This window comes from Corvus hawaiiensis, chromosome 2 (assembly GCF_020740725.1).
Source record: "Corvus hawaiiensis isolate bCorHaw1 chromosome 2, bCorHaw1.pri.cur, whole genome shotgun sequence".
In the NCBI taxonomy this organism is placed as follows: domain Eukaryota; kingdom Metazoa; phylum Chordata; class Aves; order Passeriformes; family Corvidae; genus Corvus; species Corvus hawaiiensis.
In genome coordinates, this window is record NC_063214.1 from 36,747,190 (window position 1) to 36,774,100 (window position 26,911).

A 26,911-nucleotide genomic window follows, 5' to 3' on the forward strand; every position below is an offset into this window, starting at 1 on the left:
AATATATTAAATATTGATTTCAATATCAAACCAATGCCTGTCATTCAAAATCAAAGCCTGCCCAGCCACCTGTCCTAATGTATTCTTAAACAGCAGTGCTCATATGGAACACTTAAGGTATGTACCTGCTTTCTCGCTTGTCAGAACCTGAAGCAGGGGATGCTTCCTCAAGTGTTTGCAGCTATGCACTCGGGAAATACTGACAATGTTGAACAAAGAACTATTCATAATTTTATTCATGGATGCATTGAAATTAGTGTATAATCAGTAAAAAAGAATATTGGTTTCTCCCTGGTTTAATTAGGCCAGTGGGTTAAATATTCAGATTGAACGTACAGCTTGTGCAAGAATTGTCATGTTAGTTGGCTGATAGATGCAGACATTTTTCATGTTTTAATCAAGAATCATCTTTAGAATATGATTCACAGGCTCGTTATTTAGCATGTTTGTAAAGATAAGATCAAGGCTCTAAGTTTACAGATACTTTTCAGTGGGAATAATGTGCTAGTGTATGTATGGGAGCTAATAATTATTTTGGACTAGATTTCATGATAAAATGCTTTTAAAGGGTAGTGTAGGAACTGAATGTAGAGCAAAAGTATTCAGTAGTTTTAATATGTCTTGCATATTTCTCAGTATTAGGGAGCTGAGGCGATTGTTGATTTGTTCTGTTTTGAGGAAGAATTTAGTCTTAAGAGTGGGTGGCAGCTGGAAAATTAATCTTTAGAAAGGTAACTAATATATTTTAGATACTTTTTTATTGATTAGTATTTTAAGATGCTAACAAAGATAGTTCTCTCCTGTTATAACAACTGATAGGTACAGGTAACAGCCATGGGTTTTAGTGTGTTTTTTCCTTGACTCTCAAATTTAGTGGAGCAAGAGAGTGCTGCTTTCATACAGACTGCTTGCATCACTTTGCCCATTATTGAAGGGTACTTAAAGTGGAGAATATGTCCGTGTTGTAGTTCTCATGATGCTTTTTATTAGTAACTGGTACGTTGGTATACACTGTGTGTCAACAGAGAATTGCGTTGTCTTGGGAATGTTTGCAGCTGCTCTTCAGACCAAGATTAGAAGACGAAGTTAGCTGATAAATTGGAGTACTGCTGTATGAATGCTTACAGAGGTCTAAATGTGTAAGGAAGGTGTAAAACCTGAGTCTAAAGGGGTTATCTGAACATGCAGGAACACTTGAAGAGGGTTTGGCTCACTTAATTTTTATTATAAACCACCAACGTGAGAATGTAGGAAAGATGGGCATCCCTCCATATGTCTGTAGAAGAAAGTAATTTTCATTATCCAGCTGGGACACTAACTATATATATGAATAAATACATACATTCATATATATATGTGTGTGTGCGTATATTTATATGTATGAATCGGTGAAACTGCAGAGAATCCAGAGGAGATCAGATGAATTAAGAAGACTGAAAAGTTAGGACACTTTGAAAGAAAATTATTTATTTTACTAAGAAAGAAAATAGAAGATTTTCCATTGTGTTGTAGTTTTTTGTGGAGAGTATGGATATTCAGTCTCCACTGAGAAGCACAACGGGAATTTCTTTTTTAATCTGAACCAGAACATCAGACTTTAAGTCTGATACTAATCTAAGAAAACTTGCAACTATCAAAATGTACAGTAACCACTGAAGGCCAAGACAGACATCTTGGAAGAATAGAGGATGACTGTTGTGGGATGGTTGAGTTACAGTCACTCACTGGTGCCAAAAGTGGGAGGGCTTGTCCACTTCCCTTTTTCCTCTCATTCTTCTTGCCTTTGCATGTCATCACCTCTTCTTTTTTTTGTGGCTTTTTCCAGTTTTGGTCTTTTGTGAGCTATTTTTTATCTTGTAGGATAATGAAGAAACTATGCTGTGTTGTGTCACCTCATGTGTCATCCCCATTATCCCACCCACCACCACTGAGGTCAGGGTTTTTTTGTGTGTTTTTTTTTTCTATTATGAGACGTTAGTATGGTTCAGAGAAGTACACTAGTGCTGACATAACATAAGCAATGGAAATGTGTGAATGTTTGCAGGTAGAGACAGGAATGGGACCACCCTGTTTTGTCATGAGCTGTCATGAAAACATTCTATGAGTTATATATCTTATGAATTTGTGTTGGTCTAAAATAACTAACTTCTGCAATGTGTTGAACTTGCATGAAGATCATGGTGAATTAATCTGTGGTTTGTGTTCAGCTTGAAGGGTAGAGATGTCGGGGTAATGCAGTAATGGGTTAACTTGTAGCAGTAGCCACAGAAGCCAGTTTCATTACCTCCAAGTCTGGTCAGTTGTGAGCTTAATTGCCTTTCCTTATGTACAGAAGGAAAGGAAGAGACATAAAACTGAACAAAACTAATTGTCACTGATAGTGGTTCCACAATCGGATGTCTTTAGAAGATCATTCCTCAGAGGGATCCAAGCTCCAACAACCTGTATATTTAGTCAAGAGTCTGCAGGAGCTGACTGGGGCTTATATACTGTCCAGAGGTTCTGACCAGTGTGAATTATTTTATAGGTCAGTGATCCTAAATGTGTAAGTAATTTATTCTGCTATGATGATCTGGCAGTTCAGGTTATTTTCTTACACTGAACTTTAGAGAATCAGCTTCTCTTGTCTGAAAGTGTAACATGATTCTTTGCAGGATGAACAGAACAGCCTAAAATTGCCATTTTTTTCCAAGGAGAAATGTATCTGATTACATAAGCAGATAAGAACAAGAATTGTAGTGTTGGTATGTTCATTTTCTAAACTGCTCAAGCTTGTTTATATGCTGTCAAAGTACACTGAATGCTTGTGTAAATCTGGTTATAACTGTTTCTGAATTAACGAGACAAATGTACTTGAAATGAAAATGTTGTGTTTACAATCTGCGGCTGGAGCTGTTGAGCAACATTTAGCAGTATTTTAATGTTAGTCTTTAAAATGTGGTGGGGATACTTGGCAAATTTAGAGGAAACCGATGTTCAAGTCTGTCTTGACAAATCAATTCTCCGAAGGTAACATAGCCAGACTGGTCATTTCCACAATATTTGTAACTGGAGAAGTTTGAATAATGACTATGAATGTTAAATCAAGTGGTAATGTGGCACTTTCCAGTATGTAGGAATTAAGATAAAGAAAAGAAAACCACGTGACTTACATAATGGTTTTTAGTTGTGCTTCCCTTATTTTTAACTTCTTTTGCTGTTTCATTTACCGATGCTTTATTTGTTGAGGAGTTTTGATAGACACCACTAATGTTTTTCAGAGAATTCTTCACTGAAGCAGTTGTTCAACTGAACTAATTTTTACTGTATTTTTTGCAGAAAGTATCTTAATTAGTTTTTACACTTCTCAAACAGAAGTAGTAAGTTAGTCAGTGTTGCCGTATGAGAAGAATGTAGAGTTAAAAGATACTTGAGGCAGTAATGCTGAGTTCACAGGGTTACTAGAAAGATAGAGATTTAAAGTAATTTCTAAGAATTCCAGTTAGAAATAGCAGTTTTAAGTAGGATAGAGTACATGATAGTCTCATTTCAATTGGAAGAAAAAGGCAAGATGTGACTTGATGAAATGAAAATATAAATCTTTGGCTATTGAGCAAGTTATTCAACATTATAATAAATCTTCTTTCTGCATTTTTTTCCTGCTCATCTAATATAAAGTAGATTAAATCATAGTTCCTTTTAAACATGGAAAGCTCAGAATAGAATGAGTCTTCTCAGATTTCTTTAACTCTTCCATAAATTGTTTCTGGAGTCAGTACATGCAGCTGTTAAGATGCTGTTATATGCAGAGAAATAATTGTCAGTGGGAATTTTAATTGTTAATTTAAATATGTGTGATCCAGATTTCCTTGCCCACCTTCTGAAGGGGACTTGGGTGAAACCACGGGGCAAGCTGATGTAGTAAATTACTTCTAGTAAAGTAGTTTGGTACAGCTGGGTTTATTCAGAAGAGAAACAAACCTAAATTTAGAACAAATAGTGTTTATTTTGTCTTAAACTGCAAATGTAGGTATTTTCTGTTAATTAGGAAAATACTGAAGTATTCACTCTGTTTTCAAGTACATGCTTGTTATATAATATTCTTCCAGCAGATTAAATGTCCTTTAGTGAGTGGCTCAGAATGAAATTTAACATCACTCTGTCTTGCTTGATCACTCTAGTACGTCATTTGGGGTATCTTTATTTTGGCCCAAGCTTAATTTTTAGTTACCAAATGTATCATCTTGAGGAAGAAATCAATTTTTTTAAAAATTACAATTTTACCCGTTTGCAGTAATGTTCAGAACTATTTTGAGTATTCTCTTTAGACAAATTGCTTGGTTCTATAATGAAAAGTACTTATTTACATCCAAGAACTTTGTAATCCTATTTCCCATATTTAAATAAGGACATCACCTGTGGAAGAAGTGGGAAATTTTTTAGAAAGTTACCATATGCTTACATTATCTGCTTTTAAAATGTCAGTTGGAATGCATAGAATCAGATCTGAATGTGTCAGCATTTGCAGTTATCAGAACTGTTAATCTGTAGATTTTAATTATAGATTTTACAGAAAACCTTTCTCTTTTGTTCTTATTTTAGTATTTCTGATTTCTTGAAGTTTTTTAAGTGTCCTTTCATGGCACAGTTAAGTCCTCCAAGTATTTAAATGTTAGAGAACACTGTCTATTATATGTTCTAGAAATGTTTTCAAAGAGCTTTACTAGAATAAAACTGGTATGTGTTTCTGAAGTCATTTCAATTTTTTAAATTTTGTAACTGGATAAAAATGGAGCAAGCTCTTCATAATCATTGTGTCAAGGTGAATAGGAAAAATAACCTCCATAATCCAAAGTATTTGTTGTCATCAGCAGCCAGTTGAAAAACTCTTCTTGATACATTGTATTGAACTTTTGAAAATAAATTTGATAAATTCGACTTGCCAATTATTCAGGGAAGGAAGATGATCTGTTACAGAAATTTGAAGAAAAAAAATACAACTGGGAAAAATGTCTAATATACAGAGGTGATATTTCTAATATTTTATGTTACATTTCATGCAAACAACTCCAGTTAAAAAAAGACACTTCTATTTCAATAAATAACAAAATAAAAACTGACCATGAAAAACTCTGCTGCTGCTAAATTCAGTTTCTCCTTTATTTAAGATCTGCTGACAAATGCTACAATAGTGTAACTGGAACATGTTTATTTCTTTAATTTTTTTTTTCCTCTCTCCTTCTCAATAACCTGTATTTTTTCCCTATTGCAAAACCTTCTCAATGTCCTTCTGGGAGGGAAGGATGTGGCAGGCATGTGTGCTTTCCCCAGAACCTGTAGCAGGACTATTTAAAATCCACATGAGCCATATAGATCATGAGCTTTTTAGGGGGAAGCAGGGGAATGTTAATCTTAAACCCATGAAATTTGTTTAGAAATAGTAAAATTGTAACTTACTCATAACAAAAATTCAAAGGAAGGCATTTTTGGTCTGGTGGCTGACTTCTTGATGGCATAAAACCAATCATTTTTCATATCATTAACCAATTTGATGTGAACTTGCTGACTTCTGATCTTTGAAAATTTTCACCAAATTCCTAAAGTTATCAGTGTTAACTGCTGCTACACAGTGTGTCGTTGCATGGGAAAGGGTGACATTGCTGCTTTCTCATCTATCCTTTGGAAATGTTTTAGCTGTTTAATAGATTTTTAGATTCAACATGTGCATTTTGATTAAGATTGCTGACCAAATGAGGGAGCAGCTCTGTTCCAGCAAATATTTGTGTAGAAGAAGAAGGAAATGAGACCCTAACATAGAGGGAAGTGGTATAATTTGAAAATCATGACATGAGTTGAAATGTAGACAGCTGGAGAAAGGAGTTTAACTTGAGTATTGGCAGTGTAGATAACTGTGTCTTTTCCATTAGTATTTTATTTTTGTTTCACCTTTTGGGTTAACACACTAACATTTTTCCTACTCATTTCCAGAAGTATGATAAAATGCAATTGTGTCAGCTTCAAATGTTTTTTCTTGTTGAGAAGCTGGTCCCTTAGAGGAAAGCAAAATAGCCCTGTATCAATAATTATTAAATATTTTGCTCAAATCTAGAAACTGTTTTGTACAGAGCCTTAGGTGAAAGGGAAATTGATCATAAGGAGATGCACACTCTTGAGTGGAATTATCTTAAGGATAGGCACTGTCCTGTATTCCACACTGTGATTAGCCACAAGTGTTCCCTCATGAGTGGAGTTTCAGTCACTAGCGTGTTATCTCTTCAGTTTGAAAGGTACTAAATTAACTGTGTTCTTCTGAACTCCTCTATGTGAATATTAATTCATGCAAGAAATGTTTTATACTTCCTTATGTATTTGAAAAAAGAAACAGGTTTGCTCTGTTGACTTCAATTTTAAATTTACCGATTGAGTTAACTTGATCTGATGCATATTGACTTGTGCTTTGGATCCACCAATATGTATTTAAATATTCTTTTATTATTCTTGTATCTTTTTAAACTGAAGAATGTAATGTGTTTAGCTCTTGGCACTATCTGTCTACTTATGTTGGATGATCAACATTTCTATTGCTTACTGAAAGGGTATTTTCTCATATTTTTAGAAACGGCACAACTATCAATAACTTGCAGGATGTACCCAATTACTTGCTTATTCTAGGTAGTATCTGTGGTATAATAGGTGAAAAAGCAATAGCTAACAAGATGGATATCTGTCACAGTTGCTTGACCTATTTTGGAGTAACGAGTGTGGGGCACTTTTTGGCCTGGAAGATCTCATTCTTGTAAATATTTTCAGGTTGATACTTATGAATAGAAATATTGTTCAAAATGAGAGATACAGGTAAACCATTGGAAATAATCAGGTACTGCATGTACATGAAGTATGTAAATCTGGCTTATGTTCAGCTTACTTGTTACCACAAATGATGCTGTCTGAAACTGTATCTGAAACTAAAACTGTTAAAGAAAGCTATTTTCAACCCGGTTCTTTATAATCTTACTGTGAATTAATACGAGTAATATTCTGGGAAAAGAAATAATAAAGACTCATTCAGCATACCTTGTGGTTCTTTCTTGTGGGGAAGGAAACCAGTCTTAGATAGCATAGCATGCTGCCTGGTGCAGAATGAGGTGCTGCAGAAGGAGTTAGGTCACAGGCACAAGCTGAAAGCACATGCATTCTCTGGGGTAATTTGGGGCAGATGCCTTTGATGCTTTATTATCCAGCCTGACTGCCTCGTGCTTGACATGGGTCAAGACTCATGACCCCTTACCATGGGTTGGCTAATCCACATCTACATGCCTAGTGTGGAGTAGACAATGTACTTTATCATCATAGCCTTGTAGTAACTGCTTTGTGTAGGTGATTGCTGCTTCTTTCTTGTGTATGAATCTTCAGTCTTGCTCTACTTCTACTCTACTTTGCACCTTTATACTTCTTTCACCTGGTAACCATGAATTGTGGAAGGCAGTGAATCGCTTGGTTCTTTCCTGTAATGAAGGCTGAACAGTTGAAAGGGTGTAGAACTCTTGGTTGGGAGTGCAAGGATATTATTTTTCTAAGCCTGAGTATTCTACAGTATTTTACTGCATGTTTTGCAGTAGTTAACTTGAGCAGTGTTAGGCAATATGCTTGCTTTGGTACAGGTGCAGTTGCAAATCTTCCAAGTGTTGCTGAACTGTCTTTTGGCCAGATCTTTGTTATGATTCCTTACAAAACCCTTGCTTTGGTGGAAAAAGACCCAAACAGAACTGAATTATGTGAAAGTCACTTAGTAGTGAAAGCTTTAACTGTTATAACAAAAATAAAATCTAAACACTATTTGAAAAACAAGCTACAAGTGCTTTCTTGGAAAATCTAGTTTTGGCTCTGAAATCTCTGCTGCAATTTGATATACAATTTAGTGTAGGTAGGTAAATGGTGTTCTCAAAACATGTTTTGTCAATCACTTAAGTCAAAAGTTTTCAATCTTTTGGAATACCTGTTGGACTACTCTTTCTGACTTCTACTTACTTTGTAAATCGCTTCTCTGTTTTTGCCTGCCTCTGTTCTCTCTTTCCATAGACATTGCATGGATTTGTAAATTGCGTTAGATTGGGAAGGACTTCAGGTTTTGTAATGAACCCCAGCTTTTAAACCGTGCTGAACATTAACAGATCTGGCTGTTTTCAGACTCCGGTGCCTGACCGTTTTGCTTTTGCTTATCATCCTTTTACTGTGAACCTCCAAGAAAATACCTGGCTGAAGGTAGCATTTATATTGCCCTTCCCTGCCTCCAGCCTTCTGTTTTACTGGTGGAATAAACCCACCTCTTTCAACCACTTCCTGTTCATCATGTGCTCTACGCCCTGGGCAACGTGGTGGCCTTTCCCTTGGCTGTCCCCAGCCACATCCATGGATATGACTGTGCATTCGTTGCTGTCTAAGCTTCCCTCATAGTAAGTCTCCCAGCCAGCTGCAAGCTTGAGATTCTTGTTGTTAATTGCTCTCTTCTTTGAAACAAGGAATGACATTTGTTATCTAACACCTGTATGCTGTGTGTCTCATGCTGTGAAAGTTTTAACAGATTTTAGAATTGCAGAGTTCTATGATTTTAGGTAGTTTATATTTCCCAGGAGAGTTTCTTTTTCTGCTGTGAGGTGTTCTGGGGCTTAATGCAGAAGGTCAGTACAGAAAGTGACTTTCCTTTCTGTGGTATTGATGGGGGTAAGTATTCAGTCCTCCTCCTTGATTCCCATGACAAGATGATCAATGAAACAGGCGTCACTCTTTCACCAAGGGTTATCCTTTGTTTTCTTGATTTTGTTTGTTTGTTTCTATTTTTGCTCTGAGATGAAAGCTGTTCCCCTTAGTGCTGTACCCTTTGGTTATACACCCGCCTGTGGTATTGCTCATAGCATTTCCAGTAAGTAGCAGTCTAGAGATATGTTGCTTTGGGGCCCTTAGGTTTCCAAATACATAGCCAGTATTTTCATAGGTGGGTGTGAGACGAGTTGTGTTAAGTGTAGGATGTGGAAATAACTATATATTTGTTCCTCTCCTTTAATGAAGGATGTTTGTGGGAATAGGATAAATAAGTAAGAACACTGTATATGCAGTGTGGGATGTGGTGCAGCAGTGTGGGATGAAGGGATACCATCTTCTGCTGTCTGTACTATGCTGCTTATACTATAGTTAGCACAAAAATTGCTGATCTAATGTGAGTGTAACCATGCAAATATTTCTTTACGTATTAAGCATTGTTCATGAAAATACTTTCAAAGGAGATTTCAGAGAAATGTAACTTTTCTGAGATGTGTACAGTGTAGGTACTTTGAGATATTAAAACGTACCAGATTACTGCATATCTGCTCAATCAGCATTTTGGAGAGAGAGAAGTTTCATGTTTTACTAAATTTAGTTTGTAGTAACTGTAGCGTATTGTAGTGACTCCCCTGTTTGCATTTGCAGATTTGCTTCCACTGAAGGCTGGGGTTGCCTGTGTACTTGTCTTCTTGCCGGTGTTCTCTCCCAGTTGGTTGCTGGTTCCTCATAATCTGCCTTCACTCTCTCCCTCTGCCCCCCACCAAGTTCATTCATACGCTTTTTACATGAACACTCATCAGTCCTGTGAGGGATGATTTTCTGCTGGCTTACACAGCCTGTTTTCTTTTACACACTGCAACAGATAAGTTTCAAAGTTCAGTGGCATTTCAGAAAACATTTCTCCCAGCACAAAATATCATCTACACTGGGTATTTATTTGGAGTAGGGGGTTTTTAATGTTTTTAGATAGTGGATTTTCAAGTGCCACCTCTTTTTTTGTATTTTTTTTGTTACTGTTGATCTGTTGACAAATGTTGCATTTAAGAATAGAAGTTCAGTTTCTAATATGCACTTGCACCTCTTATGCCAAAACATATGACTTGACATCCAGTGATGTGTGTACCTTTGTATTTAATGTGTGTTCCTGCCAGATAGCCTTGCACAAAACTGCTTGTGTTACTGTTTAGGAGGGAAGACCTGAAGGTGAAGAAGCTTCAGGGCTTGGTTTTAATGATACAGTTCAGAGCATGTCTCTTGCTGAGTAATATCCTGGCATTGTCTTAACAGCCCCAAATCATCATCCAATAATAGATAACCGTGACTTAAAAATGAGGTCATGAATGCTTGTAGTCATCACAATTTTACTTGTAGATAAAGGAGTGTTTGTCTCTCCATCTCATTACATTTATGAATGTGGAAGTAATTTCCTGCTCTCTTCCTTTAGTACTTAAACAGGTAAATAGCAGCTTTTTCAGTTCTGACCATTCTAGTTCTGTGTATGTGGTAGCTGTGCTTACCTGCTGCTCTGGCTGAAGGAAGGTCCTGTCTTTCAGGAGTCCTTCAAGGTGAATGATTGTTCATAGCAAGGTATAAAACTGTCTTCAAAGGTGAAATGTTTGCCTTCAGATTAAATGGGTGTTTCCAGTATGACTTGGTAGTCCTTAGACAGGCAGGCATAGGACATTCTGAAGTCTTGATTTTTATTGAGCTATGGCCTTTGGCAGGGCTGTCAGTTTGAGTGAAAATTACTGGTTTATTTTTGGAGTGGTAATAGTGGAGAAATTTCATCACTACTGTGCTGCAGTAAGTTAAGCTTTATATTAAATAGTAGCAAACTGTATTATCATATAGTTGTTCCTGTTGTATTTGTCAACATAGTGTCATGATTTTAAGTCATCTCTTCCTTCATCAGCCTTTGGAAATAAGTTACTGGATGATTGGATAGTGTTCTGTTGGTTGTACTGAAAGTATATAGCTCCCCATGTTTACACAGGTGTGACAGTAGTCCAGGCTGAACAGAAATTGGAAGACTGTTTTAGCTAGCCAACATCAGGTCTTGTGCTCCTAACCATCTTTTTAGTTAACAATCCAACTTTGTTTTAACTAAATTAATCTGTCAGCTTCTGGCATTGTTGCTAGAGGCTCCTTTTTTCACTCAACATTTCCTCTGCCCTTTTGAATGTGTTGATTGCATTGTATCAAGACTAAGCAATATTTGAATCTTTTATTACTCACATTGAACCAATGTCTAAAAGGGTTTACTGATCCATTAAGAGGCCAGAAATCTGAGATTACAGTTAGTTCTAGTCATAATCTTCCAGTAAAACTTAATTAAATGGTACCATGTAATAATTATTTTACTATTTAATGCTTCAGGTGTTTGAAAGCTGAGAGCTGTTAGTCAGAAGTAGTGTAAGTCATTATGGTACTTCTGTTCCAGGGCCTTCTAAGGCAGCTGCAGAAGCAGTTGAATCTTGGCAGTGAGCAGAGTGAACTTTGTATTACAAAGTTCTGGTAAACCCAAGCCATGGTGCTTTTCAATATTTATTTTACTGGAAAACCCCTCAGTTTTCATCAAAAATATTACTACATAATTGATCTTCCTTCACAGAACTGATAATAATAACAGAAATTTCTTTATTGCAGATTTAATCCAGTGCACAAATGAGATGAATGTGAACATCCCACAACTGGCGGATAGTTTATTTGAAAGAACTACCAACAGTAGCTGGGTAGTGGTCTTCAAATCTCTTATCACAACCCATCATCTAATGGTGTATGGAAATGAGGTAATACAAAAATGATGTGTCTAAGAACAGTTGCAGCCCCTTGTTCCTGTAAATATCAGCTAAATGCTTCCACTAATTCTTTTTGTAGGACAATCTTTGGGTTTGCCTTTTTCAGTCCAACTCTGCATGAACACAGGTCTCATTTTCTGTTTGTCTACATTGTTTCTACTTCAAAGTTTGTAATTGTAGAGTAAGAAGTGTTCCAGATGCTGAGGGTACTTTTTTTCGTATGTTCATATTCTAATGATGAAAGAAAAAAAAAACCAAGAAAAATTAACTTGCATGGGATTCTAAAAGCTGAAAATGGAAGCATTTTTACTTTTATGCTGTAGCTAACCCTCTGGTCTTTTCTCCAGATTACTTGATTCTAAGTTGATTTCTACCATCACCCCCTAACCTTTTACAATGAAAACAAATGTGTGCCTATGAGTTGGCTTTGTGGGTGAAATAACACCAAATACAGTAACAGTTTAACAAACATAACCCCAAGTTACACAAAAAGGAATAAACTTGTTTTGTCTCACAATTTGAATTCCTATGGGGCCTTACTGTTTGAAATACGAAGCCAAGCATAGCAGCGGCTTGAGTGTTTTGCTTTTAAAAAAACCCAAAAAGTATATTTTTAAGGCTTCCTTAGGAAATGTTTGTAAACATTCCTTTTTACTGCAAACAGTAAGAATAAGGTAAGCTATATGAGCTTTGGAATTGAGACAGCTTTATCAAATTACCAGAATTTTTCAGGTTGCATTCAGGGGAGCTGCTTCCTCTGACTGACTAGTCGGGGTTGGAGGGGGAGGTTAAGTTTTTAAACATAATGTTTAAAATGGTTTCACTTGCAGGTTATTGCTGGTCTGGGTGAAAATCTATTCTGTGAGGCTAACTAAGCCACAAGAGGGCAAACTTCTGTTGTTGTCTTGAAGCTTAAACTTTTTCATCGGAATAATTGACACTATTCAAAACACAGTCTATACACTTTGCACTTTGAGTCATATGAATTTTAAACTGATACCAAAACAATTCACAGTAGTTAAAGGTATTTCATGGGACCACTGTGTGAAATATTTTCCATTAAGAATAGAATTTCCAAACAAATTTTGCTTGCCAAATATTTTACAGAAGTAATGAAGGTAAGATTGCTGCTCAAGATGAAAGTTTTCACAGTTAGAAATAGTACTTGAACAATGAGAGTGCAAATTGATTATACCGCCATTTAGATTGCATAGGACCTTTAAGATCAAGTCCAACTGCTAACCCAGCACTGCCAAGCCCACCATTAAACCACATCCCCACATGCCACATCTGTGTGTCTTTTAAATACCTCCAGGGATGGTGCCTCCAATTTTGGCTTAATTCCTTTATAGCTGCATACTGAGTGCCTTTACTCTTCTCCAGTCTTTTTTCTATGTAACCTACGTACGCTAATGGAAGTAACAAAGTAGTACGTTATGCTAATCAACACTATTTTTGTCTTTTTTCTAAGTGTTTATTGCAACTGAATGATTGGTTTATTTTTGTAGCAGCTCTGTACAAATTTTCTTTTCCTATTAAATTGTCAATGATCTGAAATGTCTTTTAAAGATGAAAATAGCATCATTCACCTTGTGAAACATAATTTGTAATTATGTATAGTTAGAAGTCTTGTGATGCAGTGTTAATGCTTTATATGGATTGTTATGTTTGATATTTGATTTATAAGCAAACTAACATTTATATCACCTTATTTTCATATTTAAGCTAAGTACCATTACAAGTGTATGCTGTGCAACGATGGCTTGGCTAATTGGTAAAATTAAATCAGTTGTTACAAAATTGAAGTCAGTGAAACAACTGTGAGCATGTAAAATGAGAATGTATTTGAAGGGATTTTTTCAGAAGTTCAGAGCTCCATATTATGGCTTAAAATAAACTCTGACTAAACGAGGCCTTCGTACAAAATGCAGCTTGGATTTGTTCACAGATTTATACCTAAAAAAGAAATAACTGGCTTACTTCAGTAGTTCAGCTAAGTTTTTGTAATAGTTTCCAGATTTGAAGTCAGTCTTAAGGCATGAAAGATGAATTTCTTAACCTGGGTAGAAAGTTTCTAGTACTGTTACCTCTATTCCTTCTCCTTGGTAACCCAGTAAAAGTATTCATTTTTTTCTTTCATCTAGCGTTTTATCCAGTATCTGGCTTCCAGAAATACGTTGTTTAACTTGAGCAATTTCCTAGACAAAAGTGGATTGCAAGGTAAGGTGTCTTTGTTTCATTATAAGTTAGTAATGTGCTGGGGAACAGCAAAGACAACTTGGTTAGTCTAATGAACCCTGCCATTTAGGAAGTGACTTTTCTGTCCATTTTACCCCAGGCTGCATTTCTTAAATAAAATGCCATAATGGTGTGGCAGGAGCTGTCTGCTGGAGGAACATGTTGCATCTTTTCTAACAGGTTTACTTAAAGGCTTCTGACTTCCTTAGTGATACAAATCTCAGCATTCCTCTTAATTCTATAGAGATAGACCTCTCCAAATGAGGCAATTTTGATAAGTAACTTAATTTTTTTAAAATGCATCATATGTACATACATCATGTCAGTGAGACAAGAACTGTCTAAAACCAATCAAAATTACCTTTTTGGAAAATTGATCAAAGACCATTCCATTTATCTTCGGGACTAATTCAGTGGGCAAATAAGTGTTTCTCTGGTTCAGGTTTTTCAACTGAAATAAACTTCCAAACTGTTACGCTGCAGTTTAGTGCAGTTCTGACCATATACATAGCTGTCATTGTTTTTTCTCCTAAGGTGGTTCCTTACTTTCTTTACTGCTTCTTATATACTTCTTATCTTTGCCACAAGTGTTCTAGAACAGGCAGCCAAAGTGGTTGCCTGGGGACAGAAACCTTCTCAGTGATAACCAAAGCTCTACCAAATTGTGTCATTTTATTGAGTTTTAACTTCTATGGTCTCAACATAGACTATGAACAGATCTTTTTCTTAGTCTATACCTCTAGATTGACAGTTATCAAAATATTTCCTATCATTGCTGTCTTAACAGAGAAAAATTTGTCATATTGTAGTGTTTCCATCAAAGCCTTTTTTTTCTGTTCAGTTGCAAATGAGACAATGTATTGCAGAGCTGATGTGAACGCCTTTGTGAATGCATCATTTAATTTTTTTGATAGTAATTTCTATTGTAGTATAAGAGGACTTGCATAAAAATTACTTTGTTTGGCTTTTGGAAGTAATTTCCTTAGGAAGTGAAGTGTAAACTTTTATATAGTTGAGGTTGTCTAGATATTTGTGGTGTTGTCTGTTTGATTTACATGGTGAATACAATGACGTACACAGTTATTTTGAGATTATATTTTTGCACAATTTTGCGTAGTTAATGGAGCTGTCTTGTGTTAATATTTTGCACTTTATTTAGAACAACATTCTTGTTCTTTTATTTGGTAGGTACTAAACCTCTGAAACTTGTTTTTTAGGTTATGACATGTCAACGTTTATCAGACGGTATAGCAGGTATTTGAATGAAAAGGCAGTTTCCTACAGACAAGTGGCTTTTGACTTCACAAAAGTAAAAAGAGGGTAAGGACTGCATTTTCTTCTACTGATCTTGAGGCTTCGTCGTATGTCCTGTAATTCAGGTGAAAAATACTGATGATGGCTCAGGCTTAATACACACAATAATGACTCCTTTTCTCTGTTGAATATCTACCATGACACACAAAGGCTTGACTCCCCAATAATGTATATTGCAAAAAATATTTTACTTCAGTTGTTGTAATTTTTATCTTCAAACATTAATAGTTTAATGTAAAGGCATGAAAGATGGTATGCATCAAAGTCTGTATAAAAAAAGGTAGAAGTTTGAACAAATCTTCCACAGTAGATTGTATACTTTGCCTTGTGTGTAATATAGAGGACTGTGCAATTTATTTGTGCTTGTAGCTCTTGAAGGTTTAGATGACAGGTGAAACACCTTGCAGTCCTTCCTGGTGTTTCTCTGTTCTTGTCACAAAATATCTGTATGAAGTTTACTATCTTTGTGAAGGTAGTGTAAATTTGTACTTTTAATAGTACATTACAGCAGATGCTATCCTGAGTTGGTCTACAGGAATTAAAATTTCCCCTGGAAAGTGTGCTCATTTAAGAGAAATGAGTTGTTTTGAGACTAGGTACCTGTTTACATGTAAAATAACTCAGCATAGAGCACCAGTAGTTTGGTAAACTACATGTTATAGTGAACAATAGAATTAATCTGGAACTCATCTTTGGGAAGGCTGGAGAGAAGGTACCAATCACAGTCAACAGTTTTTCCATCTTTGTCCATTATCTCTGTATATGGTGCTTTTTAAAGTTTAAAAGCCTAATATTCGTTTTACATTTGGGTGTCCTATATCATCCATACATAGGTTAGTTTTTATTGAAACTAAAACTTAATTTTTAATCCACAGAAATCTGAATTTAATACTGTTGAATAAATTAACTGTAGTAATGGGCTGTCTCATGATATCTTACATTAATGTTGCAAAGGCCTCAGAACACTGTGCAAATGCCTTCTGCCTCCTTGCTAACACTGTGGAGTCCATTTTGGTTTGAAGTGTGATGGTAAAGTAAAAGGAGGATGCTTGGGCTCCTTTTGCTCTTTCTGCCTTTAGAGTTGCTTGGATTGCCAACAGCACAAAACAGCATTTTCCACACCTCAGATTTGTGTGTGGTAAGATGGCTGCAGCTGCTATAGAGAGATACACAATTGTTTTATCAGGTGTTTTAGGCCTAAAGAGGTGAATTATTTAGCCTGCACCATGTTTCTGGAGGTCCTTCTGTGAGCCAATAGGAATAACAGTTCTGATGGTGGCAATCTGGCTTTTCCACACCTCAATTTTTCTTGGGGCCCTTGCTCCTATGCTGTGCCCCACTAAATTTCTTGCAGGTATTGTTTGCTGTTAGGAGTAAGTATACAGCACAAGTAGAGAGGTGGAAGCAGCACGCTCCCCACTGCTTTCCAGCCTCGAGAACAGCCACAAACTTTTCTGTGAAGATGCACGATGAGATTTGCACTTGCAGGAAACATTTGGTTTGCTGTGTGCATGCTGATGAACTTGCAAGGCTGTCTGATTTGTTTTACAGAAAGCAGTTGTTTCATTTCACTGAGGGGATTTAGTCTCTTCCTCAGTTGTTGCTTTTCTTGGATATTTTTGGTATTCATTTGATGGGTTTTTTCAAATGTGCAGCCAATCCTAGTCTATTCAGTCTGCACAATTAATAAACAATCAAATACTGGTAGTCAGCCATTAAAAGGAAATTTCATGTAGTCTCTAGTCTTTTTTCTTTTCAAGAAACGCTTGAAAAGCATACTGCTGCATTTTTTTTATTCTTTCTTACCTCTTTAAGTTGAGAAGAACGCAAACTGACACAAAATAATAGTTGGGTGATTGGAAAAAGAATATATTAAAAATTGCTTCAAAAATAACCTTTAGAGCTTTTTTTTTTTGTTATCTCATGCATTGTAGCTCTCCTATATTTCTAAACACTATCAGTTTCATTTTCTCTGAGTCAAAATTCATCTTGGATTCATATTTTGACTAAATTAGTTGTTGTCTTTCCACACTGCAGTTATTACAGTTATATTGGCTAGACACCATTCCTGAACACCACAAGGCTTGCTTGCTATGGCAAAGACTTAAATGGCTTCTCTGATGACCTGATATATATTCTGTTGTTTCTTACTAAAAATTGCCTTCAAAATTCATGTGAAGAATTTTCTTTGATTTTTTCTCACAACAGGGCTGATGGAGTGATGAGAACAATGAGCACAGAAAAGCTCTTAAAAACTGTACCAATTATACAAAATCAAATGGATGCACTTCTTGACTTTAATGTAAGTTTTAGCAGCATGTACATATCTAACATACTGTCAACTTGTTGTACAAACATGCCTAAGATTGTAAGATAGGTCAAGATTAAAGGTCTTGCACTTGGTTCCATGTTATCTGCATAGCTTAAAGAGCACAAGTAATTTTGTTCATTGGTATATGCCCAAGAAATCAGAAAAAAGAGATGCAATGCTCACTGGCGAGAATGCTTTGTCCTAAATTACTGTGTTTTTATTGTGTACCTTATGTAAGAATTGCTTGTTTGTTGAAAAGCTGATCATTTCTGCCCTCTGTCTTCTAGTTATGTTAGTTAACATTAGCATTGGTTAACAAAAATGTCTGCCAAAATGATTTGATTTTATTCTGTGATGAGAGAAACTGTTGGTTTGGTGCTACTTTCTGCTAATAGCCAGTGAGATGATTGGAAAGCATGTCTTGAGACAACGTGCTGGAGTTTAACTAGAAGTTTTCCAGTAAGAGATCAATCCAATTCAATTAATTTTTTCTCTGATCTTCCTAGGTTAATAGCAATGAACTTACAAATGGTGTAATTAATGCTGCCTTCATGCTCCTCTTCAAAGATGCCATTAGACTGTTCGCGGCATATAACGAAGGGATTATTAACCTCTTGGGTAAATACAACTGCTTTCTGCAATGCTCAGCTCTGGGAGGGGAACTCAGTGAATGATCCACAAGAGCTGCTCTCTTGAGAAACTGAAAGAGTCTTACAGTAAAACATCAAAATTTTACTGTTATTTCCAATGTTTGACTGTGCAGTTGCATTTGGCATTGCTTTACCTACAGGGATAGGTAAAATCTGAAAGCAAAGCCCATCCAAGATTTTATTCACCTAATTTTTTTCTTGCACTGCTTTTTTGGGGGTTTTTGTGTGCGTTGGTTTTGGGTTTATGGTTTTTTTGGGGTTTTTTTCGTCTTACTGAACTGCATGGGAAACCTGAATTACAATATTAATGTTCGTTGGGGTTTTTCTTAAGAAACAGGATCAGTTTGTGTTTCGTAGTAAAGGAATCAATTGTGGTCAGTTACAAATCTGCAGTCTCAACATCAGTGATTGCTTGGCTATGGAAACTTCAATGTTGCTTTGTTTCCATGATTGGTTGTCTTATGTTCCTAGGGCATAGCTTGTATTTTAAGGAGAATTACAAATTCAAGGTTAAGGTCCTTTCACTTGCATGTACTGAAGATGAAGGGGAGACTAAATTTAAAAAAGAATTAAGATGAAAGTAATCTGTTGTCTTGCTTGATTTTGTTGTATTCTGAGATTGGATGAAGCTACCTGATTGCTGTCATTCCCCAGTGCTTGCAAAATGAAAAGTAAAATCCAAAATAAGTCAGTAAGGGACAATCTGAAGGTAGTCAGTCTTCCAGTCTGAAGCCCCTGTCAGCTTCCTTTCCCTTGGTAAGCAAGTAACATGCAGTTGCTTTCACTTATGTTTTGAGTGAAGCTTAATAAATGAAACAGTCCTTGAAAGGGCTTTTCAAAAGAGGAGTGAGACCCTCTTGCTTCCAGGACTGGTGTTTTCTAATCAGTTGTACTTCACTGCACCAGACCATAGTAAGAGGCATCAGTTTGTCAGAAGATCAAAATCTTGCCTGATATCTGGCCACTGGAACTGTGTAGATATTTGACTGCCAGATTGTAAAGCTGCCTCTTTTTTTTTGTTTCTTCTTCTTCCCAAGAAGATGAATTTACATTTCTTTGGGTGGCCTATTCTTAAACTTGATTTTCGTCTTCAAGGTGGTTATGCTTTTATGGTATCTAGTACCTGCAAGGTAAGGTGTAATTGCATGCATGGAATCAATAGCTCACATTTGACAGGGCTTTTGTCATGTGGTGCAAGTTAGGCATAGTGACTTCTGCAGTTATCATAATAACAGATCTGCAGGTATTTTCTGTTTGTCTTGGTTTATATGCTTTTACTTTGCATTATCTTTGCAAATCTTGATTTCTTATTTAATGCAAATATTCTCACTGTTTCTAGAAAAATATTTTGATATGAAAAAGAACCAATGCAAAGAAGGACTTGATATATATAAGAAGTTCCTCACTAGAATGACACGGATCTCAGAGTTCCTTAAAGTTGCAGAGGTAAACTTAAGTCAGTCAGCTTTGCTCTTTATTTGAAACAGCTTGTAGAGTGCTTATTTTATCGTAAAACAGATGCTTCTTCCTTCCTGCTTATTTTCTGTTCTCTCAAAGGGTCATCTTGTTGATCTCTACCCTGGTGATTAGTTCATTTGAAGTCTGTATTGAAAGACTGTGGAGTGCTTATTGGTTTATCTTTGACTTGAGAGTGTATTAATGTGCATTTTAAAATTTCCTTGGTTATATAATACTTATGAGCTTTCTTTGAAGAATAGCCTTGCTTTAAACGAATAAAGGAACTTCATGGTGATCTGCTTTCTATGATTTTAGCTGTATTCTAGTTTGAAGCCCACAGTTCTACCGGAAGTTTTAGATGAAATAACAGCTTCACAAATAAGAAACTGAGACAAACAGATGAACATGTGATTTCTTCAAGATTTCTTGCTGTAGGTGTGCTCATAGAGGGGAAAGCAATTACCTTGCAAAATGTTTAGTTTGTGGGTTTTTAAAAAAAAAGTGTTTAGTCTGTTGCCTTCTTGTTTCTAGAGCACTGCTAAATTAATGTCCTAATATTATGGAATCCCACAGTTGAGGTGTGCTCCTCTTCTTGTTTTAATTTCCTTGGTATTTATATCTCTCTTAACAAAAAAATAAATCTTAAAGCTTGGCTTGCTTCTGTCCTTACAGTGTCTCTGCCAGAGATACTGTTGTCAGCTGATAACACCATCAATTGAAGTTGAGAATATTGATCGTTCTATTTTAACACTGTCTGTCCTGCTGCAAACATCCTAACTTTCATGTGCATTTTAGAAAATGTTTATTTACAAAATTTTAAAGGTGCTTTGTTTTATCAAATATATCCTCTGTTTCAGTGAGTCTGAGAGTTGCCACATAAATGATGAGATAGGCAAACTTCTTCAGTTTCTGAAACACTGGGTCCTTAATCTCTTATTTTTAATGTTCTATCTGTTAAAATATCTGTGTAACACACCTACTTCAATGTGTGTATATTTAACAAGAATTTATTACAATCAACCATTACAAAGTACATACTCTGGAGATTCAAAATATATATTGAACAGGTTTGAGCTTTTTGCATTACTTCATCTTAATGTTGTTTACTTTATAAGCATCTCTGCCTTCAACAAAAGCAAACAGGTTCTAAAACTCGTTTGTTTTATTACAGCAAGTTGGAATTGACAGAGGAGACATACCAGATCTCTCACAGGTAGATAAACCGATTTGTTTGCCAGTGCATGTCTGTGTTTTTGGGGTTGCATAACCAGAAAAACCTGCCATTATAAGGTTCACTTATGCATTCTTGTATACATTGTCACCAAGTTTTCTCTAAGTTTGTGATTAAATCCAAGCTCTGTCAGAGCCTGGCTTTTATATTCTGTGATCCTGTTGTAAAATATTATATGTAATTTCTGTCATTCTCTAATTGAGTTTTAAGATAACCTTATTTCCGTCATGCTTGAAGACACAATTTTTGTCTGTGAGGTCACATAATGAGACTCTTACATGATACTGCAAAGCTGTGTTTTTTAGCAGCCTTGCTTTTGGCTATATGCCTATTGAAATTAATGTGAAGGCTTGCAGGGCATGCACAGAGAAACGACTTTAGGTACAATCTCCTTCCAAGTGTCTCTTTAAATACTGACTGCTTCTGATTGTCTGCTTGCTGTTTCCTAGCTGTTAATTTTAACATTTCTTGACATCTTTCAGTCCTTGCTGATGAATCATTGTGATGGAATAATGTAGTCAGGAGAATACATCACCTTATACTTCAAGTCATTAAACACATACAGAATGCCAAGAGGGGGGTAGAAGTATTCTGAGCTGTTGTACCTGTTGCCCTACAGCTGCATTCTCTGAAAATATTTTAAATATTGGTTTCTTCAAATGTATTCCCCAATATCTCTCTTTGCAGGCACCAAGTAGCCTTCTTGATGCTTTGGAACAACATTTAGCTTCTCTAGAGGGGAAGAAAATCAAAGATTCCACAGCTGCAAGCAGGTGCTTATATCCTTGTCCTTTTGGACAATTGTCAAATAGAGCGTTAAATCAGGTTTTTTTCAATTTTATTGTAAGTTAAGATTTGAGGAGGCTTTCTTAAAGACATTATATGATCAATGATGGATTAGCAAGTTGTCGTATGTTTTGCTGAGTACTTCAAACAGCTTCTTTCAGGTCAACAGAACTAGAATCTTAAGGACCTGCAAGGGCCCCCTCTAACATCCCTACTTATGCTTTTAGCATTTGATCCTGAACTTCTGAAGAGGAGCTACGTTTCTTTCATGTACTGCCTGCAAATGTTCATTTTATGTTAATAATTAGACTTCTGTAAGGTATGCAACATGAATAAATACATCTCCTTAGACTTTTACATCTCAGCTTTAATCCCTGTTTTGTCAAAAGCAAGGAAATGCTTCCAGAAGTCCTTACATTAAGTATGAATTTTGAAAGTAATTGGTAGTTAAAGCCATAATGCATATGATAAAAGGCATTAAATGATTGTGAGTGCTTTCCAAAACACAACAGGCAATATAGAGAAGTCCTCTACATGAAAAATTTTGTTGTTTAAATTTAACAAAGCATAATATTGGGGATAAGACTTGTAAAATTAAATAGCATTTCTTTATTGCATGTTCAAGAAATAAGGCAGTAATATTTTATAAGTTCTTTATGGTAGCAACTTTTTAGAATATTTGCTTTCTTTTGTAAGATTACTCTGTTAAAAGTTAAGTATTTGTTTTAAATCTTTTTGCATACTCTTAAACATGATGGTAAATTACAATTTTCCTTTGGGATATATTAGAGGCATTGATAGTTTGTTCACTAAACCTGTTAAATTAACAACAATTTGAAACAGAGCCCAGATGATTGGAGATTGCTATGTGCCTACAAATAATCCCATTTTAGGCAAACAGGAAAAGAGCAAAGGCTTCAAACGTGAATTTGTGATGCACTTTGGAGGGGAAGCATTTCAGGTAGAAAATCCAAAAGCCAGTAGAGTAGACAGCATGATTTCTCAGCATTTTTTGTTTTACAGTTCATATGGTGTATCTTAGTTAAACTTTTCAATTGTACAGTGTAAGATATAGCCAATGATATAGAGAGCTCAGAAGGAGACTGGGTGGATAGAAGCTAAGTGTTTTTTAGAAGCTCCTATCACGTGTCATCTGTTAACAGCCAGCTTTTCTCCTGTCCAATTACTTTAGGGCTACCACCCTTTCCAATGCAGTCTCTTCCCTTGCAAGCACTGGCCTGTCCCTTACAAAAGTGGATGAAAGGGAAAAACAAGCTGCGTTAGAGGAAGAACAGGCTCGCTTAAAAGCTTTAAAGGTAGGCATACAGAATTTTTAATTGAAAATGCTTTTCCTGTGTTCTTGTTGATAGCTTATTAGGATTCTTAAAGGAGCAAAGGGAAAAACAGAGTTACTAATGCTGAGCATGTACTGTTGGCAAAGTGCTGGAAATAGAATTGTGTGTACTTAGATGATGCACCTTGTGGAGGGTTTGTTAAAATAGTTTCTGAAGTATTTTTGGCACCACTGACTCTTGTAATTACAAGTGGCTAACACTAGTGTGTCGAATAAATAATTCTTTAGTTCTGCTTTATTTACCTCCAGTGTCATACACACAAATGTTTAGATGTCTTATGCCAGCTCACTTTCCCAACAGGAGCAACGTCTAAAAGAACTTGCAAAGAAACCTCATACCTCTTTAACCACGGCAGCTTCTCCTGTGTCAACTGCAGCGGGAAGCATCATGACTACACCAGCCATTGATATTTTTTCTACCCCTAGCTCCTCTAACAGGTATGCTGAATCCTCCACTGGGAGACATGCTGCAGCAAGGGTTTCCTCTAAATTTCTGCCACAGAGAATCACAATTTTATTGCACAAGATTGGTTGGGTGCAGAGTACATTAGCAATGTGATAAGAAATGATAGTGAAGCTGATGGGAAAATAGCCTATTGCAATAAATAACATAAAACTGTGTTCTCATCATCTGTTTGTGGAAGTTTCTGGTATGAACTGACTGCTGACAGCCCTTTTAGCTGTTCTTAGTCAGTAAGCCAGACTGTTGGAACTGTAAAACACACTTGCTTTGTCCCCAAGGAACATTACAAGTAAATTTGAGAAAAGTCAAACAAAAATTCTGTTTGAGAGGTCATAAAGAGAACTCGTTTCTAGATCTTTAAAAATAGAGTGGCAAATATTTGGGGTAGATTTTCTGAAAAAGAAAAGCCTGAAACAGGATTTGAAATGAGAGGCAGGTTTTGCAGTCTTGTGTTGTATCTGAAACATCTCTTCAAGTACCTGCAAAGAAAGTGCAAGAGTACTCACTGCATGCTAATCCCGATCTCTGACTAACAGGAGCTGTTGGTAGGAGCAAGTGTGTGATCTTCATTCTGTAAAATACCTGTCAAATTAAGCAGCAGCAGAAGGTACAGTGCTTTTATCAGTACAGAAGGAATTGGCTCTCTGAAGTCATATTTTTGCTTTGAGTGTGATCCTAAACCTAAAGGATTGCTTAGTTCTGTTAGAGCTCATGTAAGAATCAATTACTCTTTTGACAGCTTTCTTTTCCCATTAGAAAGTTGTAGGAAATTACTTGACACCAAATATGGGGTAAACAGCTGAGTCACATATAAGAAGCTAGAGATCTGTCAGTGTTAGTAACTGAAAGACTTCCTTGTAAAAAGATTTTGTTTAAAATTGCTTTTTAGAGGCCAGAAAACTTGAAATGGGTGTGTGCTTTGAACTTGAATATCTGATCTTGCTTCTTAAGAGGTCTGAAACATAGAAACATCTGATAAAGCTTCTTCAAACAGACAGAAATGCTGCATAGTGAGGACAAGAGTGTTTCCTTGTAAAAAAACCCCACACACTAGTTTTTCTTCATGTTTAAATTTACTCGCTGGCAGAATGACTGCTATGAGCAAAGGACAGACTTTACAGCAGGAGCTGTCATGAAGGGGGTATGCTGGGCCAGAAGTTCAGTGGCTTGCTATTAGATGCAATGTGTCTGGTTAATCCCTGTCATTATCTTGGACAAGCTTTACTTTGAAAATTATCTTTGTTCAGCTATTCGCATTATAGGGCAGTGCCAGACCATGCTGCTTTTTAATGGGAGCAGTAGTGGCAAAATGTCATTGTAATCACTGCTGAAATGAACCAAGCAATACTGAAAACTGTGAATTGTAGAAGTGATTGGGTGAGCAAGAAAATATACAGACATCTAGGATGTCACTACTAGCCATTGAACTCTTGTGCTGGTCTCATTTAGAGAGATGTTTGGATGTCACAGGGACTCAGCTTCTATCCATCATAGAAGCCATATGTGCAAATTTTGGTTCATTTCATGTCCTGAAAGGTTCTGGGAGAACACAGTAGCCTTTTTTTTTCTTTTTTCCCAAGACTTATTTAAAGTGTGAAATTAACTCTCTGCAAGAGGATGAATTTTACTGTTCTTGTTTGACTCCTTAAATTAATGCAGCAGTTGTATATAAGCCTACACTCTTAATTTCCATGTGATGTTATAAGGCCTCAGTTTGGTTTTGAATGGTCTAAAATGTGCATTTAAATACGTTTTCATTCACATGCCTGACGTGTGATCAAGTGTTTCAAGGCCTCTTACATTTGCTTTCTCCAAAGTTCTTTAATAGCTCATAGTTGTAAGGCAGTTTCTCAGCAGTGATTATAGTGGAAAGATGAGAGTTGTGGAATTTAAATGTAACATTTTTGTGGTGCAGCCCATCAGAGTTCATTTTGTCAATCTGTTTTTGTTGTATTGTAGAGTTTTCATGAGGTGACTTTAAAAGTTGCTGAAGATTTCTGAACATAACATGTCCTAGCCCTGGTGCTGGACTGTGAGGACACCTGTCTTTTTGTTCTGGACAGCTTTGACAGAAGTCCCTTGAGATAACATGCAACTTATCTTGCTAAATTAACACTTTTTTACAGAACTGAAAATACGGAGTTCACCAGCCCTTCCAATTTTGGGTCAGTTCTATCCATTTTGTAATAACCATTTTGTAACAAAGTTTTGTTACTGTTGACAGTCGCTAGCATTTGCCTATATTGAAAACTGATGTAGTTCAAACAGTTGTATTAATTTCTCTTTGTAGCACCTCAAAGCTGCCAAATGATCTGCTTGATTTGCAGCCAACTTTTCATCCGTCTGTACATCCTATATCTGCTGCTCCACAAATAGGAAGTACCTGGGGAGGTAAGAATTCTGAGTTGGATTAAGGTTCTAATTGCTATGGCCATGTTCCTGTGCATGTTTCCCCTAGTCTGGGGGGTATTTCTTCCTTAAAGAGAGAGATCCTACTAAGACATTACAAGTGAATAAAGGGATCAGAAAAAGTAAAATCTCTGTATAGATTAAAATAATGTAGCAGTGTGTGGTGATTCTAAATTATTTTGATATATCTTTTTATTAGCAAAGTTACTTTAATTGTTGACCAGCTCTATCAGCCTCATAACTCCTGTCTTCAAGAGTCACGTAGCCAGCTGCAGAAAATTAGCTGTTTAGAAGTCAGTTCAGTGAAGCTGTCTATGAGGTAGACTGTGCTGCAAACACAGGAACTTGAATGCAGAATTGTTTTAATACATATTCTAAATTTTGTCTAATGTTAAATCAAATTTGCTGGTGATGATAATGCAGAACTTGGATGAGGCCTGAAAGGAGGCACTTGTGACAACTATGCATAGAAAGAAAAGCTGGAGTTAATTTTTGAAATAATAATAAGGCTTCTCTTTACAAATTCTCTGCTATATTTCATTTAACTACAACAGCAAATTAGTAAAAAGCTGTGGTTGGACCTCTTAAGTGAAGAGATAAAATTTATATTCTTCCCTCTGAAATCTACTCCAGAGCACCCAAATTTTCATTCTGCCCAGTTTCTAGGATGGACTGAGTGAGTTGCGAGATGATCTTATTGGTACAATCAAGTCCTCAAACCAAGGGATCAAGCAAGAGAGTTCTAGAAATGAATTTTCCTTCAAGATTGGTTTGAATGCTAAAGCATTTCAATGTTTACTCAAAGTTCTTGGCTGCTTTTCAGTGTTCCAGAATAATTCAGATACAGTAACATATTGCCTGCTTACACTGTTGGTTATACTGGTGGAGGATTAAAAAGCTTTATAACGGCGGGGGAAGGTTGTGGTGGTTTTTTTACTTTTCTATATAAATGACACTTAGTAAAATACTAAACTCCTGAACTATGTGGCTATTTCCAGATTATTTTTTTCTAAATTAGATGCTTGCAAAAATGCTTTCTTTTATGATGCGAAAAATTGGGAATTGCTGCTTCAGGAAGTTTTGTAGACATCAGAACAACC

The 26,911-nt window shown here is 36.2% G+C and overlaps 1 protein-coding gene across 9 annotated transcripts in view; it reads left to right on the forward strand.

The window, feature by feature from the left end:
- The window catches only part of PICALM (phosphatidylinositol binding clathrin assembly protein), a 66,549-nt gene that overhangs the window by 14,598 nt on the left and 25,040 nt on the right, over window positions 1-26,911 (forward strand). For all 9 annotated transcript variants that reach the window (XM_048294419.1, XM_048294420.1, XM_048294422.1 and 6 more), the window contains exons 2-12: window positions 11,446-11,588; window positions 13,742-13,817; window positions 15,053-15,155; window positions 17,358-17,451; window positions 17,967-18,078; window positions 19,450-19,556; window positions 20,740-20,781; window positions 21,487-21,572; window positions 22,778-22,901; window positions 23,241-23,377; window positions 25,693-25,793. In XM_048294419.1, coding sequence (XP_048150376.1) covers window positions 11,446-11,588; window positions 13,742-13,817; window positions 15,053-15,155; window positions 17,358-17,451; window positions 17,967-18,078; window positions 19,450-19,556; window positions 20,740-20,781; window positions 21,487-21,572; window positions 22,778-22,901; window positions 23,241-23,377; window positions 25,693-25,793 — 1,125 coding nt within the window. The remainder of the gene's footprint in view (window positions 1-11,445; window positions 11,589-13,741; window positions 13,818-15,052; window positions 15,156-17,357; window positions 17,452-17,966; window positions 18,079-19,449; window positions 19,557-20,739; window positions 20,782-21,486; window positions 21,573-22,777; window positions 22,902-23,240; window positions 23,378-25,692; window positions 25,794-26,911) is intronic.